The 17042-nt window shown below is 45.3% G+C and overlaps 1 protein-coding gene across 1 annotated transcript in view; it reads left to right on the forward strand.

Annotated features, from left to right (window-relative positions):
- Positions 1 to 17042, forward strand: part of LOC137339250 (cadherin-18-like) — a 237523-nt gene that overhangs the window by 178319 nt on the left and 42162 nt on the right. The window contains exons 4-6 of the mRNA XM_068001882.1: positions 2584 to 2751; positions 12976 to 13163; positions 13275 to 13528. Coding sequence (XP_067857983.1) covers positions 2584 to 2751; positions 12976 to 13163; positions 13275 to 13528 — 610 coding nt within the window. The remainder of the gene's footprint in view (positions 1 to 2583; positions 2752 to 12975; positions 13164 to 13274; positions 13529 to 17042) is intronic.

Genomic DNA, 17042 nt, shown 5'->3' on the forward strand with positions numbered 1-17042 from the left:
CATGGTCCATCTCCGACTCTTCCCTTCCCTTCCTCGACTTCTCTATCTCCATTTCTGAGGATAGGCTGTTAATCAATATCTATTATAAGCCCACCGACTCCCACAGCTACCTTGATTACACTTCCTCTCACCCTGCTTCCTGTAAGGACTCTATTCCATTCTCCCAGTTTCTCCGTCGCATCTGTTCTGACAATGCCACCTTCCTCACCAGTGCTTCCGACATCACTTCCTTTTTCCTCAACCGAGGATTTTCTTCCACTGTAGCTGACAGGGCCCTTGACCATGTCCGTCCGTACATCTGCCCTCACCCCTTCTCCTCCCTCCCAGAACCATGATAGGATGTCCCCCTTGTCTCACCTTCCACTCCACATTCGACATATCATCCTCCGCCATTCCTGCCACCTCCAAAACGATGCCACCAAAACACATCTTCCCCTCCCCTCCTCATTCAGCATTCCAAAGGGACCACTCCATCCCCAACAGCCTGGTCCACTCTTCCATCACCCCCGACACCCGCTCCTGTTTACACAGCACCTTCCCATGCAAACGCAGGAGTTGCAATACTTGCCCTTTCACCACCTCCCTTCCCACCGTCCAGGGCCCCAAATACTCCTTCCATGTGAAACAGCAATTTCTTTGAATTTTGTTCAATTTACTGTACTGTATTTGCTGCTCATATTGCAGTCTCATCCAAATTGGGGAGACCAAATGCAGATTGGGTGATCACTTTGCTGAACACCTCCGCTCAGTCCGCAAGCATGACCCTGACCTTCCGGTCACTTGCCATTTTAATTACCCGTACCATTCCCACCCTAATCTCTCTGTCCTCGGCCTCTTACACTGTTCCAATGAAGCTCAACGGAAGCTCGAGGATCATCACCTCATCTTTCGATTAAACACTTCACAACCTTCTGGAATCAACAATGATTTCGATAACTTCAGAACATAACCACTGCTCCCATTTTTTTGGACAGCAAGTGCTGGTAATTGGGTTGTTCTGATGTTGCCATTTACAGCTCCTCTAGACCCATCTTTTACTTCTGTCCCATTACCACCCTCCTTACCTCATCCCTTTTTATCATTTAATCGCTCCTGCCCTCTACCTATCAGAGACCTTTCCTTTTGTCCTTTCCTCCCGTCCCCTTCCTCCCCCTCCCCCCACCCCCCCCCCCCCCCACATCCTTTGCCTGGCTCTGTATTTGCTTAAAAACTCTTTGATCTTCAACTTCTTCCAGTTCTGACAAAAGATCATCGACCTGAAATGTTATCTGTTTCTTTCCCCACAGATGCTGCCTGACTTGTTGAGTATTTCCAATGTTTTCAGTTTTTACTTCAAGACAAATTTTCTTCTGATTTGTTTTAAATTTTAAGCATTAGGCATTCATAGTATCATAGTAGGTACAGCAGAGGAGGAGACCATTCGGCCCATCGTGCCTGTGTCAGCTCTTTGAAAGAGCTATCCATTTGGTCCTGTTCCCCTACTCTTTCCCCATAGCCCTGTAAATTTTTCCCCTTCAAGTATTTATCTAATTCCCTTTTGAAAGTTATTATTGAATCTGTTTCCACCACCCTTTCAGGCAGTGCATCCCAGATCATTACAACTTGCTGCGTGAAAATATGTTTCCTCATGTCGCCCCTGGCTCTTTTGCCGATCACCTTAAATCTGTGTCCTCTGGTTACTGACCCTTCTGCCACTGGAAGCAGTTTCTCCTGATTTACTCTGTCAAAACCGTTCTTGATTTTGAACACCTCTATCAAATCTCCCCTTTACCTTCCCTGTTCTAAGGGGAACAACCCCAGCTTCTCCAGACTCTCCACATAACTGAAGTCCCTCATCCCTGGTATCATTCTATTAAATCTCTTCTGCACCCTCTCTAAAGACTTGACATCCTTTCTGAAGTGTGGTGCTCAGAATTAAACACAGTATTCCAGCTGAGGCCTAACCAGTGATATATAAAGGTTTTGTATTATATGTCTCTATTAATAAAGCCCAGGATCCCATAAGCTTTTTTTAACAGCCTTCTCAACTTTCCCCACAGATGCTGCCTGTGTATTTGTGTATGTTAACCCCCAGGTCTCTCTGTTCCTGCACACGCTTTAAAATTATACCATTTACTTTATATTGCCTCTCCTCATTCTTCCTAACAAAATGCATCACCTCACACTTCTCTGCATTAAATTTCATCTGCCATGTATCTATCCATTTCACCAGTCTGTCCATGTCCTCGGGAAGTCTGTTATTATCCTCCACATTGTTTACTACATTTTCGAGTTTCGTGTCATCTGCAAACTTTGAAATTGTACCCTTTATACCCAGATCCAGGTCATTAATATGTATCAAAAAGATATATTGTATTTAATCTACAATAAATTAATGTATGCAATACTGATCTTTTTTCTCAGACCAATTTCGTATTAGTGTGATTCAGGAAAGGTGTGTGATATTTACCAGCCCAAGGCACACATCTAATAGATAACCCTTAATCTCGCTGCAGGATTCTGTGGAAAGGTGTTCTTGCACTAAATAAGCTGTTGTTATTCTGTGGACACTGAAGTATTGATTTTCTTTCCAATGTCTTGCAGGAATCATCAGAACAGCCTTACCCAATATGGACAGAGAAGCAAGAGAGCAGTATTCTGTCGTCATTCAAGCCAAAGATATGGCTGGACAAATAGGAGGGCTGTCAGGGTCTACAACTATTAATATAACTCTAACTGATGCCAATGACAATCCTCCCAGATTCCCACAAAGTATGTATCAATTTTTAATCAATATGCTACATATTCTAAAATGATAACCTGTCTCACCAGAGCTTCGTGTCATATTGCAACGGCATTGTAGATTGCACAGACGATTGCTTTATTTCTGCCGTCCCTGATTTCCTGCTGCGTATGGTCTTGACAGACAGTTACATTAGCAGCTGGGCTCTCTTTACCTTAGAACAGCTCTTTTTAAAAAAAAATATAATCCCTGTCAAAACCCCTGTCAAAAGCAATGTAAAAAGCTCAATTTTCTCCCCAGCACAAACCTCTCCACTGACCCTGGTATATGTGGCTAAATTGTTGTTGCAAATGAGAGTTTACACCAGAAACTGAGGCTGAAGTATTCCCCCTCCAAATAACAACTCAGCATTGTCTGAATATGGGGTCAAGGGAAGGAGGATAAGAGCTATAGTGTGGATTAAAGTGGGATATGATCAGAACTTTCAGAAGGAAAAGAGTAAGTAAAGTGAGCATTGGTCCTATAGAGAGTGAGTCTGGGGAATTAATAATGGAGAATAAGGAAATGGCAGATGAATTGAACAGATATTTTGCATCCGTCTTCACTGTAGAGGATAGAAATAACATGCCAGAAATAATTGTGAATCAAGAGGTGAAAGAGAGGAAGGAACTTAAAACATTTACAATCATCAGGGAAAGGGTTCTGAAAAAAATATTAGATCTAAAAGCTGACAAGTCGCCAGGTCCTGACAGACTTCAACCCAGGGTCTTAAAAGAAGTGGCTGCAGGGATAGTAGATGCATTGATATTAATTTTCCAAAATTCCCTAGATTCTGGAAGGGTCCCATCAGATTGGAAAATAGCAAATGTATCTCCTCTATTCAAGAAAGGAAGGAAACAGAAAGCAGGAAACTAGAGGCCAGTTAGCTTAACATCTGTCACAGGGAAAATGCTAGAATCTATTATTAAGGAGGTTATAGCAGGGCACTTAGAAAATCTCAATGTAATCAGGCAGAGTCAACACGGCTTTGTGAAAGGAAAATCGTGTTTGACTAATTTATTAGAGTTCTTTGCGGAAGTAACAAGCAACGTGGATAAAGGGGATCCTGTAGATGTGGTGTACTTGGATTTCCAGAAGGCTTTTGACAAGGTGCCACATCAAAGGCTACTACACAAAATAAGAGCTCATGGTGTAGGGGGTAACATATTAGCATGGATAAAGGATTGGTTGGCTAACAGGAAACAGAGAGTAGGCATAAGTAGTTTTAAGTTAGCAAGATGTAACAAGTGGAGTGCCACAGGGATCAGTGCTTGGGCCTCAACTATTTACAATCTATATCAATGACTTGGATGAAGGGATCGAATGTATGGTTGCTAAATTTGCTGATGACACAAAGGAAGGTAGAAAAGTAAGTTGTGAAGAGGACATAAGGGGCCCGATTTTAGCACCCGCTACCGGGTGCGTTCTCGGCGGGGGGGCCCCGAAAATCCCGAAATCCCGGAGCGGGACTGGATCGCGCCTCGATCCCACCCACTTCCGGGTTCCGCGCTGACGTGCGGGGGTGCGTGCGCAGCCCCCGCTGGTGGGAATCCCGCAGGCAATTAAAGGCAGCGGGATGCCACTTGAGTGTATTTACTTTGGTTGTTCAGGTCATTAACTGACCGGATTAAGGGACTGTGTGTGATTTTGGATAAACATGGGACTGTTTCACACACTGGGGGAAACAGTCCCAGTTGAAATGGACGTGTTGCAGCCGTCAGCCTGTGGCAGCTGCAAAGGTCCATTTGACAGGGGGGGCGGGGGGGGGGCGGAGACCTTCAGCCATTGCAGGAGGCCGCTCTGTCACTTCGGACAAAGTTTGGCCTCCACCACGCTCCTCCTGACAGTCAAAGTCACCAACCTGCACACTTACCCCGGGGTGCGGAGACATTGCGGACCCCCTCAGATGTACATCTTGCGGATGGGGGCCGCCGTAGCTGCAGTCATGACCTCCTCGGAGGGCGAACAGCATCACCAGCCTCACCAGCCTCGCCGTCCACCTCTGACACGTGGAGCTCCACAACAGAGTGCTGTGACACATCCACCTGCACAGCAGGAGGGAGGGCTACCGCAGAGAGAGATGCGTCGCAGAGGGCACTACCCTCGCCACACGTTCCACAGACCGAAGCTCAGCCTCCTGGACCTCTCTGAGCAGCAGTGCACACGGAGGGTCAGAGTCACTCAACATGTAGCCGTGGACATCTGCAGCCTCTTTCATGCCGAGCTGCTCCTGGCTGGCCCTTGCACCATCTTCCTACCTGTCGCTGTCAAAAAGTCACCACTGCACTCCCGAACTTCTGCTCCACAGCCTTCCAGGCTGCAACCGGGGACATCCCCGATGTCTCTCAGTCGTCTGCGCAGAAGAGCCCTGCAAATACACCTACACCCACTCTGCAGTGACACACTGGGTGGCATCAGTGGTGGCTCCTCATAGGGATACCCAGGAGCGGGCATTATTGCACAAACCGGACAGGATTCGCGAAGACATGGCAGTAGTGGTGCCAATGTAATGTGTGATGTGTGTTGTTCTTTAATTCAATGGAAGTAAGAACCATGATAATCCCTCAAACACCCTTGTGCATCCCCTTCATGCTCACGACACATTTGCCTTACGCTGCCTACTGCACATATGTGATGCATGCCCTGTGGCTGCAGCAAGGTGGTGGCAGGTTGAGTGAGGCTGGCCGTGAGAGAGATGCACGAGAGGGTGAGTATGAGATAGAGCCATGAGATTGTATGAGGATTGGGTTGCGTGGTAGTGGCGGGGTGAGTACTGGCGAGGTGAGTAGGTGCAGGTAAGATGAGGATGAGGTTTAAGTGGGTATGAGGGGTCATGTGACAGAGTAGTGTTGGCAGTGCCGATGGAGATGTGGGGTGGGGGCAGTGTTGTGGCAGGCGGAGTGTAGGGGAAAGACTACGTGTTCTCACTGTGGCTGACCTACTGAGGTCATTAGAGCGCCTCCTGCACTGTATGCAGGTGGGCGATATGTTGGTGGCGCAGGTGACCCCCTCTGCCACCTCGAGCCAGGCCTTCTTGGTGGCAGAGGTGGGCTGCTTCCTCCCGCCCGCCGGGGGGAAGATCTCTGTCCTCCTCCTCACCCCATCTAATGATACCTGGGGTGAGGCATTATTAAACTGGGAGCAGCCTTCCCCCTGGGCTGCTCCATGCTGTAATTTTTGCTGTTTGTGGCAGCATCTGTCAGTGGAGGACTGCCCCTTTAAATAGAGCGCCTCCAGCTGACAGACCTTACTGCGCATGCGCAGCCCGCCCGAGTCGCAGATCAGCATCGGGGAACCTGGAGGAGCAGGTAAGTGGATCCAATTAGTGTGTTGCCTGCTATGATCGCGCGGGCAGCCCACTAATTTCACCGGGCGCGTTTTCAATGCGCCCGCTGGCCTACCCGCCGAGAACCCGCACCCCTGGTAAAATCGGGCCCAAGGAGTTTGAAAAGGGATATTGATAGGTTAAGTGAGTGGGCAAAAATTTGGCAGATGGAGTATAATGTGGGAAAATGTGAACTTGTCCACTTTGGCAGGAGGAATAGAAAAGCAGTATATTTAAATGGAGAGAGATTGCAGAACTCTGAGGTACCGAGGGATATTGGTGTCCTAGTACATGAATCACAAAAAGTTAGTCTGTAGGTACAGCAAGTGATTAGGAAGGCAAATGGAATGTTGTCATTTATTGCAAGGGGAATGGAATATAAAAGTAGAGATGTTTTGCTACAGTTGTAAAGGGCATTGGTGAGACCATGGGCCCAAAGTTAGCAGGGCTGCGGGTTCTCGGCGGGGGTGCTATCGGGCGCGTTGAAAACGCGCCCGGTGAAATTAGTGGGCTGCCCGCGCGATCATAGCAGGCAACACACTAATTGGATGCACTTACCTGGTCCTCCGGGTTCCCCACTGCTGATCTGCGCGTCGGGCGGGCTGCGCATGCAGAGTAAGATCTGTCAGCTGGAGGTGCTCTATTTAAAGGGGCAGTCCTCCACTGACAGATGCTGCAACAAATAGCAAAAATTACAGCATGGAGCAGCCCAGGGGGAAGGCTGCTCCCAGTTTAATGATGCCTCACTCCAGGTATAAATACATGGGGTGAGGAGGAGGGGGAGGACACAGATCTTCCTCCCGGCAGTCGGGAGGAAGCGGCCTGCCTCTGCCACCAGGAAGGCCTGGCTCGAGGTGGCAGAGGAGGTCACCAGCGCAACCAACATATCGCCCACCTGTATACAGTGCAGTAGGCGCTCCAATGACCTCAGTAGGTCAGCCAAAGTGTGTACACGTCGTCTTTCCCCTACACTCCGTCTGCCACTTCACTGCCCCACCCCACATCTCCTTCAGCACTGCCAACACAACTCTGTCACATCACCCCTCATACCCACTCAAACCTCATCCTCATCTTACCTGCACCTACTCACCTCGCCAGTACTCATCCTGCCACTACCACTCAACCCAATCCTCATACAATCTCATGGCTCTCTCTCATACTCACCCTCTCGTGCATCTCTTTCACGGCCGGCCTCACTCAACCTGCCACTACCTGTGCTGCAGCCACAGGGCATGCATCACATATGTGCAGTAGGCAGCGTAAGGCAAACGTGTCGTGAGCATGAAGGGGATGCACAAGGGATTCTGAGGGTTTGTCATAGAATCATAGAATCATAGAAGTTTACAACATGGAAACAGGCCCTTCGGCCCAACATGTCCATGTCGCCCAGTTTATACCACTAAGCTAGTCCCAATTGCCTGCACTTGGCCCATATCCCTCTCTACCCATCTTACCCATGTAACTGTCTAAATGCTTTTTAAAAGACAAAAGTGTACCCGCCTCTACTACTGCCTCTGGCAGCTCGTTCCAGACACTCACCACCCTTTGAGTGAAAAAATTGCCCCTCTGGACCCTTTTGTATCTCTCCCCTCTCACCTTAAATCTATGCCCCCTCGTTATAGACTCCCCTACCTTTGGGAAAAGATTTTGACTATCTACCTTATCTATGCCCCTCATTATTTTATAGACTTCTTTAAGATCACCCCTAAACCTCCTACTCTCCATGGAAAAAAGTCTCAGTCTATCCAACCTCTCCCTATAAGTCGAACCATCAAGTCCCGGTAGCATCCTAGTAAATCTTTTCTGCACTCTTTCTAGTTTAATAATATCCTTTCTATAATAGGGTGACCAGAACCGGGTGTTACTTATATTGACTTTCTGACCAACTCACATTACATATTATATTGGCACCACTACTGCCATGTCTTTGCGAATCCTGTCTGGTTTGTGCAATAATGCCCTCTCCTGAGGATCACTATGAGGACCCACAACTGATGCCACCCATTGTGTCACTGCAGAGTGGGTGTAGGTGTATTTGCACGGCTCTTTTGCGCAGACGACTGAGAGACATCGGCAATGTCCCCGGTTGCACCCTGGAAGGATGCGGAGGAGAAGTTGTTGAGGGCAGTGGTGACTTTGACAGCGACAGGTAAGAAGATGGTGCTCGGGCCAGCCAGGAGCAGCTCGGCATGAAAGAGGCTGCAGATGTCCACGACGACATGTCGAGTGACTCTGAGCCTCCGTGTGCACTGCTGCTCAGAGAGGTCCAGGAAGCTGAGCCTCGGTCTGTGGACCCTGTGGCAAGGGTAGTGCCCTCTGCGACGCATCTCTCTCTGCGGTAGCCCTCCCTCCTGCTGTACAGGTGGATGTGTCACAGCACTCTGTTGTGGAGCTCCACGTGTCAGAGGTGGACGGTGTGGATGGCGAGGCTGGTGAGGCTGGTGATGCTGTTCGCCCTCCGAGGAGGTCATGACTGCAGCTACGGCGGCCCCCATCCACAAGATGTACATCTGAGGGGGACCGCAAGGTAGGTACATGTCTCTGGACCCCGGGGTAAGTGTGCAGGTTGGTGACTTTGACTGTCAGGAGGAGGGTGGTGGAGGCCAAACTTTGTCCCAAGTGACAGAGTGGCCTCCTGCAATGGGTGAGGGTCTCCCACCCCCCCTCCACCTGTCAAATGGACCTTTGCAGCTGCCACAGGCTGACAGCTGCAACACGTCCATTTGACCTGGGAGTGTTTCCCCCAGTGTGGGAAACAGTCCCAGTTTGCTCTAAAATCCCACATAATCCCTTAATCAGGTCAGTTAATGACCTGAAATGCCTACATAAATACCTTCAAGTGGAACCCCGCTGGCTTTAATTGCCTGCGGGATTCCCACCAGCGGGGGCTGCGCGCGCACGCCGGCACGTCAGCGGGGAACCCGGAAGTGCGCGGGTTCGAGGCGGGCTCCGGTACCGCGCCGGGATTCTCCGATTTTCGGAGCCCCCCCGCCAGGAACGCACCCGATAGCGGGTGCTAAAATGACGCCCCACATCTAGAATACTGTGTGTAGTTTTGGTCTCCTTATTTAAGAAAGGACATAATTGCTTTGGAGGCGGTTCAGAGAAGCTTCACTCGACTGATTCCTGGGATGAGGGGATTATCTTATGAGGAAAGGTTGGACAAATTGGGCCTGTATACACTGGAGTTTAGAAGAATGAGAGGTGATCTCATTGAAACATGTAAGATCCTGAGGGGACTAGAAGAAGGGGTAGATGCTGAGGGGATGTTTCCCCTTGTGGGAGAGACTAGAACTAGGGGCCACAGTTTAAAAATAAGGGGTCTCCAATTTAAGACGGAGATGAGGAGAAATGTTTTCTCAGAGGGTCGTGAATCTGTGGAACTCCCTTCCCCAGAGCGCGGTGGAGGCAGGGTCATTGAATATTTTTAAGGTTGAGTTAGATAGATTCCTGATTAATAAGGGAGTCAAAGGTTCTAGTAGGCAGACGGGAAAGTTGGGTTGAGGTCACAGTCAGATCAGCCATGATCTTATCAAATGGCAGAGCAGGCTCGAGGGGCCGAATGACCTACTCCAGCTCTTAATTCGGACGTTTGTATGTACACCACTAGCGCTGGGTCCTGGAGCTGAGTGTCCACTGAACAGCATAATAGGCCGACCTAATTATATCAGTTACGTCCTGCAAACCGTGAGAGATGGTGCCCCCAAACTCTAGCAATGTGCTTTCCATTATTCTCTTCAAATGGTCCCTCAGGGACTGAAGACCAGTCATCAAAGCATCCACTTTGGGTGCCCTGGCTGGTCTGCTGGCCTACATTCCAGGAGAGACAGATACAGATGTTTGTGGTGCCATCACTCACTGCTGGTAACCTTGTATTGTGTTGAATCCTTCTCAACACTAAGGATGGGACTGCACTTGGCCATGATGTCTGCCATCTGTTAAAAGGTCCTCTAAGATGATCCTCAGTGGTTCCATGCGTGTGCAATGTTCATGCAGCATCTTTCTTTTTAGAGCAGGACCCTAGAGATCTCAATCCCTAAGCTTGGGGGCCAGGGACTGACTTCTGCAGAGCCTCCACACCCCACTGTCAGATTACACTTTCATCTCTGATCCTCTGGCACCATGATAGCAACGAACGAAGGAGTGGCACATATAAAGAGATTGCAAGCAAGGGTCGGGTAGCAGGTAGCTTACCTTGGCTGCTCTGGTGAGGTTATTACACTTTTTCCTGCACTGCCAAGGAGTTCTGGGATTCAGAAAGATAACAGCCTCCTCTCTCCACTAAGTGCATAACTCATCCTTGGCAGGTTTCCAGTTCCTGACTCCAAACACCCCATCCTTCCTGCTCCCTATCTCCATCAGAAGAATATGCAGGACTGACCCCCATACAGTTTTCTGCTAGCTTCTTCGATCTGGTTGCTATCCTTGTCACCCAGGTTGCCTGCATCATCCAATGCTGCCTTTGCCTCTTTAAGCAGCAGCGGGTTTTACACATGTTCAACACGAGCATTAAAATAGCACTGAGAGGAATCTGCTAATAGCTAATTGAAGAGTAAATTCACGTGATCCCATGGTCCCAGCAAGGAGCTACACTTGAAGGGAGTATGTAGGACTGCAACACTGTAGGGCCAGTTCTTGGATCCACATTCTTTTTCAACACGACTCCCCACTGGGAGTGCAAGATTGAAGAATTTACCACTAAATATTTGCACAAAAACAATGCTGATTGTAATTTCTACCCTAATAACAAAACATCTAGCTTGCATAACCTACTCAGGGCAGTTTCCGCTTCTCCCCACTTTCTCCCAACACCATCTAACATCAGTATACCTAACTTTCTTTCAGTCCTTCTGAGATCTAAGATTAATCTCGCAAATTACATATCTAATTCCGCTTTTCACATTTAGCCTGTGCCAGTCTAACACAGTCATCAAACGGATTAAGGACACCACTCTCCATCACAGGTACTTCAAACTCCATTGGTGGTATCTTTACTTCTCTACCTCCCTGCCCATATTCATTCAGCTCCCTGTCCACACTAACCTTGTTCACTTACTACTTTTGGATTGCAGATTGCCACTATCAACCACACTTAATTTGCTTCTTATCCATGCAAACTCTGCCTATTAACTGTACTGGTTTCACTTCCAATCTGTACTCACTGTTCCTGCCTATACTAATTTGTCTTCTGAGCCAAACCCACATACTCTGTTTCACTGTTCCTTGTTAAGCTACCTTTGCTTCTAGGCCACACCCATTTATACTGGTTTCATTCATCGGGTGCACCTATTTACAGAATGTGAAAAAAAACCCTCAAACAGACATATGTGCTTATTGCTAATCCTGTGTAACACATGGAGGCATCTAGTTTAGTAGCCCTACCCTTAATTCTTTCCCATTTAATCTTAGCAGATTATATATGAGATCCAGTGGCTGACCAAATGAAGGCTTGCCATTCTCTGATTGCTATTTTTTTGCAATGGCTTCCTGTTGTAGCCCTCTTTTAATATGGTTGCTTCTCCTGGACAGGATACTAATGGTTTACATTCCTCCTAGTGGAGGCTAAGTAATTTCTTGACTGCTATTTGAATCTCAAGACAGTCTCAAATAATTCAACAGAAACAATGAGCTCTGCCAATAAAGATACCTGATTCTATACGCCTGATTGAAACTAGGGATTCCTGACAACCTTCAGCCAACATGAAAGAATGAATAGCTCTCGTCATTCTGTGTAATAGGTCATAAATTTTTAAAAATGCTTTTATGATGTTACAAATAGCGAGCAGAGTAATTCTTTCCACTATGTCGCAGGGAGTATCCTCTCAAAGTGTTTTCCCAAAATTTACCTTTAAAAGACAAAAGTCAGTTTTGGCCTCAGACAATAAAGTGATCAAATTCAGATTTGATTTCTGGACCAGTCTGCACTCTTCTCAAATTTTCTGTAATTCCTGGTTTGTAATCCTGTGTTAACATTTCACTTTCCTCATTGTATGCTGGAGTGTGTCTGCCAATTCCTCAGCTAGGTTTGTTACTGGATTGTTATTGCAACATGAAGTGGTGGTAGGACAATGATCAAGAAAAATGAACAAAAAGAGCCTCGCTCATCATTCTCTAACTTTGAGTGCCATTTATTTGCCATCAAGCAAAACAATATTTGACTTAAATTTTCTTTAATAATTATTACATTGACAAATATACATGAATATAAAATTAATATGAACAAGTAGCGTTAAAAAGCTTGAGTGGTGATTTTAACCCTGCCCGCCTGGTACCACTTTAACTCCCGGGTTTTCAGGAGCATGCAGGCAGGCGGGGATCTCATAAATAGTGTAAAGCTGGTGGCATGCAGCTTCGGGCCAGAAGAGGCTTAGGTAAGCAGTTAATTTTTACATTTTTGTTGGGTTCCCTGTGGTCCAGGAGGAGCAGGAGCAGGAATGCTCCACCTGGCCTGCTCTGCCCTGGGCTATCCCCCCACTCCTCCGGCCGCGATTGTCCCAGACCTTCCTTCTGCCCGACTTACCTTGACGGAAACCGTTCGCATGGGTTCCCGGTGGCGTCCAGCTCCCGGCAAGATTCCCATTCCTGCCCACCGGATATCACATCAGTCTCACCGTTTTCAGGTGGGAGACGGATTTGAACTATTCAAATCAGATCTGGGTGATAAAATGGCTTGGGCCTCATGTCGAGGAGTCCATGAAGGACTCCTGTACCCCGCTCGCCCTAAGTTAAAACATAGCTTTGGAATGCCGCCATGCTTCATCATATTAGTTCAATTCACTAGTGGCTTTGTATCTGTGATAACGTTTTGTTAGAGATTACGTTTAAGTTATGCTCAACATGCAACGTTTTAAATATATCATTGGTTTACTACTCCTCAATTTATTCGCAGAACACTATCAGCTGTATGTCCCTGAGTCGGCTGCAGTGGGCACGGCTGTAGGTAAGATTAAGGCAACTGATCCTGACATTGGAGTGAACGCAGATATGAGATACAGTATCACAGATGGAGATGGTGTAGGGGTTTTTACCATTTCCACTGACAAAGCTACCAGGGAAGGAGTTATTATTCTAAAGAAGGTAACAAGTTTTTTTTTCTGTAAAATTGAAATGCACGATCTTCTATTGTTTTGAATCCCACTAAATCTAATGGACAAGTGAATTATCTCTGTGGTCTATTCATGCATTCAGCCGTTGAACTATGAAAAGAAGAAAGTGTATACTGTTAAAATAGAAGGAGAAAACACTCACATTGAATCTCGCTTTTGGAGCCTGGGCCCATTCAAGGACACTGCGACTCTGAAAATTATTGTTGGAGATGTGGATGAAGCTCCTGTGTTTGCAGTGCCCTCTTACGTGATGGATGTCTATGAAAATGCGAAACGAGGATCTGTGGTTGGAGCAGTGACCGCACAAGATCCTGACAGTGCCAAAAGCCTCATCAGGTAGGGTCTTACTACATTTAATTAAACACCCGATAATGTTAGTGCTCCATTATAAGTTTACATATTAGCCGTGTTGAACAGTAAATTATGCTAAGGTTCAAAACCCTAGCTAACAGTAATCATAAAAGTTCCTATTTAATGAATTTTCTAATGCTTGATATATTAAGTTATTAGTCCACACTTAAAGCATTGCACTTCCAAGCATTCAGTTCATTTAAAATTGTGCTATTTGAAGTTTCCAGTCTATATTTTTCCAAAAGAAATAAGAAATGTGTACGTTTCCAGAGCTGGCCAACATTGAACCCCACTTGCTTCACTTAGATGATTTGGTTCACTTTCTGGATGGACTGCAGTATAATGAACTGTACATAGTGTTCCACCTTAGGAACAGGATAAACTGTCATCAGCTGATTTGTACTATTTGAATGTTGATTACAATAAGAAGTTGGCATTGATGGCAGTTACAAAGTTCATGGCCCAGACTGCACTGCTGTCAGACGGAGAGGGATGTAGCAATGAGAAAGGTTGAGGAATGGAAACAAAAATCTATTAATTTTTATAAAGACTGCTGAGTAAAATGAAAGAAGCATCAAGCATTTGTTAAGCTAGTTCTGACCTGCAGCCAGAATTATATGGAACAATGATTTCTGCCACAGTATCACAATGTTACATTCCCATCACAACAAAGTTGAACAATAAAATGCGAATGAATCAAGAATCAAGCAAAGTTTAAAACAAAAACACCCAATATTAAGTACTTTATAAAGTTGAATAGAGGAGATTTAAAAGCTTCAAAAGATTATGTAGCGCACAGGAGTTTCACTTAATCTTTTTCCCAACAGCAGCTCTTACAAAGCAATGATTGGAGTACACTGGTGTTTCCCTTGCAAAAGTAGCAGGAGTTCACAAGAAAATGTAAAATTAAAGATTTATTCAAACTGCGTAGTATATTGATGTCCTTTGGCATATTACAAATTGTGCCATGTTTGGGACTAACTAGAGGTGATATGTAGGATGAATATGTTTTCTTTAAACAGAGAGCCCATCCACTGCTTAGCTGGCACACATGTGTCCAATACTGTGGATAACAGGAAGAAAATGCTTCCAACCTGCTATGCAACAGGCTAGTGGAACAATTGTATATATATATAGAAATTGCAATTTATTATTCAAATATCTTCATGTTAATGCTTACACTACTGATGTTGCCTTAAACAATGAATTAATGAATTTAAGGGAAATGGCCGAGATTGAGGAGTCGATTAGTTTTAAATTCAAAGCATGCTTAGAGATTGCACGAGGGAAAGTACTCCACCAGCCATGAAATCAATACAATATATGGTATCAAGTGGCTGAAGTAAGGCCTGTAAATCTTTTACTCAGAAAACACTCTTGGTAGTTTTGATGTTTAAACACACAAGGGATTTTGAAAAGCTATAAATAATTTAGCTCTAGCTTTCACCAAAAAATGATTTTTTTTTTACACTAAGTTGAAGGGCAATGTCAACTGTCATGAAACTTTCACAATTTTGAAAAAGAAACGATGCATGGAAGATGATTTTATCTGCAATACCAAGATGTCAGGTCACATCCATCATTTTTGTTTTAATCTTTAATTAAAAACAAGTATAAAGGACTGGGTGGTGCAGTGAATTAGCATAGGCCCTTCCACCACTGTGGCTGGAGTTTGATCCAGGCCAGATTGACTGGATGAAACTCTTATCTCGGAATCATCTTAAGGCTTTGAGGTACTGGTTTGGTGAAGTACTAACGGTGAAGTACTAACTCAGTGGGCTCACAACAGAGAGAACTAGGAGGATGGCTGGCACTTGAATTAAATGTGTCAGTCACAATGGTGTGAGTGTTCTTCTGAGGTTGGGTCAAATCACATTTTTTTTCTGCTGAGTAAAAGGGAACACCACTCTGCAGCTGCTCTAAGCTGCACCTGACCTGGGATTACTTATTGCTGCAAATGTTTACTAAAAGTGGAAAAGTGTTTCGCTCTGCAGCACTGACCCATCCCTCACCTTGACAAAGCCATTGGAAAATACAAATTAGAAAACAGGAAAAAGACTGCAAAAGTCAGCACAACTTTTAGCTTTATGCTGCCAACAGAACCATTTAATTGTACACCTTGTCACTTCTTATATTAAAAAAAAGATTAACTTAAGACAGTCGAACTTGATTTTTCTCCAGCAGCAGTTCATTAAAAAGTAGCTGCTCTACTCCCATTCTAATCAGGATTTGCAATAGAGTTCTGCTTCCATTTCTTCAGCTATGCAAAAAGATAGCATTGAGTTATAGTTCTGCTGCTTACATTGCCATTGGGGAGGTGATCTTGAACTCTTTATGAGCTCTAATTTACATAGGAATTGAGTGTGATTTAAGCGTTTACGCTACTTTGTTCTGTTTTAAATGAGCTGACAGGAATAATTAGTTATTTTCAGTCTGAGAAAGTAGCATAGCAATGCAGGTGTTAGTGTAACTTTTAAAAACAACTCCCATCTGTTCTGTTTTTTTCTCCCCTCTTCCATCTTCCAAGAGAAAAATTAAATATATGTGAGATCATCTCTTGAAGGAGATCTTGATAATATTGCAATAGTTGGCATCAGGGCAGTCCTGGGAACACTACAGTGAACTATTAGACTCCATTTGCTGAAATCTTGACATGTCAGCAGCCTCGTGTGTGGTATAATGGGAGCATGGGATGTCTGTGTGACTTTAGTAACTGATAGAGACAGGCAAATGCTGATCAAGAGGCACCTCTTCTTAACTGCTTGAATCAGTGATTTGTTACTGACTGGCTATGAAACCCTACAAGACTAATTAAACCAATTGCCTTGGACAGATTACCATTGAATCTAACTAATAAATGTTGCCATTTTGTCTTGAAAGTCAAACCACAGTGACAATGGTAGCAATGGCTTGTTCGTGTAGAAGTCAGTGATAACAAAGTAAAATACCTACCTCCCTATTTCTGTAGTTTGCTCTGTTTTGTTATAAAATAATTGTTACAAATTCAGGTTCAGTGGTGTCAGTCACTCCCAAAAGTGGTCTGAGCATCTTATTTTGATGGGAATTGACTCACGCTGCCCTATATCTACTTGCACATTAGCACAATCCAGAGGGAGACTGGGGGGAGTTAACAGTAGCATCCATTCTGTGATCGGGACCATAAATTTGTGTCTTTTACTTGAATGCTTCTTCCACCTTCCCGAAGGTGAACCAATTAAACACTTGGTGAAACAAGGCCTGATATAAATCAATATGCTCCTTTGTTTTACAGTAAGGTGAACATACAGAATGGCAGTTATGATTGGACTAATTTAATTCAGACAGTACAACTTATCTTTCCGTAATGATGCAAAATAAAGAATACGCCATGCTTTCCTACCTCAGTGGGCCATCTTACTTGATTACAAGATGACTACTAACGGTTCCTCCCGCATTTCTCAGTGAGGGCAAAAGTTTTCTCTTTAACATCATTCTGTTTCAAAAGCCTGTCTGCCAGCTT

Source organism: Heptranchias perlo, chromosome 2 (assembly GCF_035084215.1).
Source record: "Heptranchias perlo isolate sHepPer1 chromosome 2, sHepPer1.hap1, whole genome shotgun sequence".
In the NCBI taxonomy this organism is placed as follows: Eukaryota; Metazoa; Chordata; class Chondrichthyes; order Hexanchiformes; family Hexanchidae; genus Heptranchias; species Heptranchias perlo.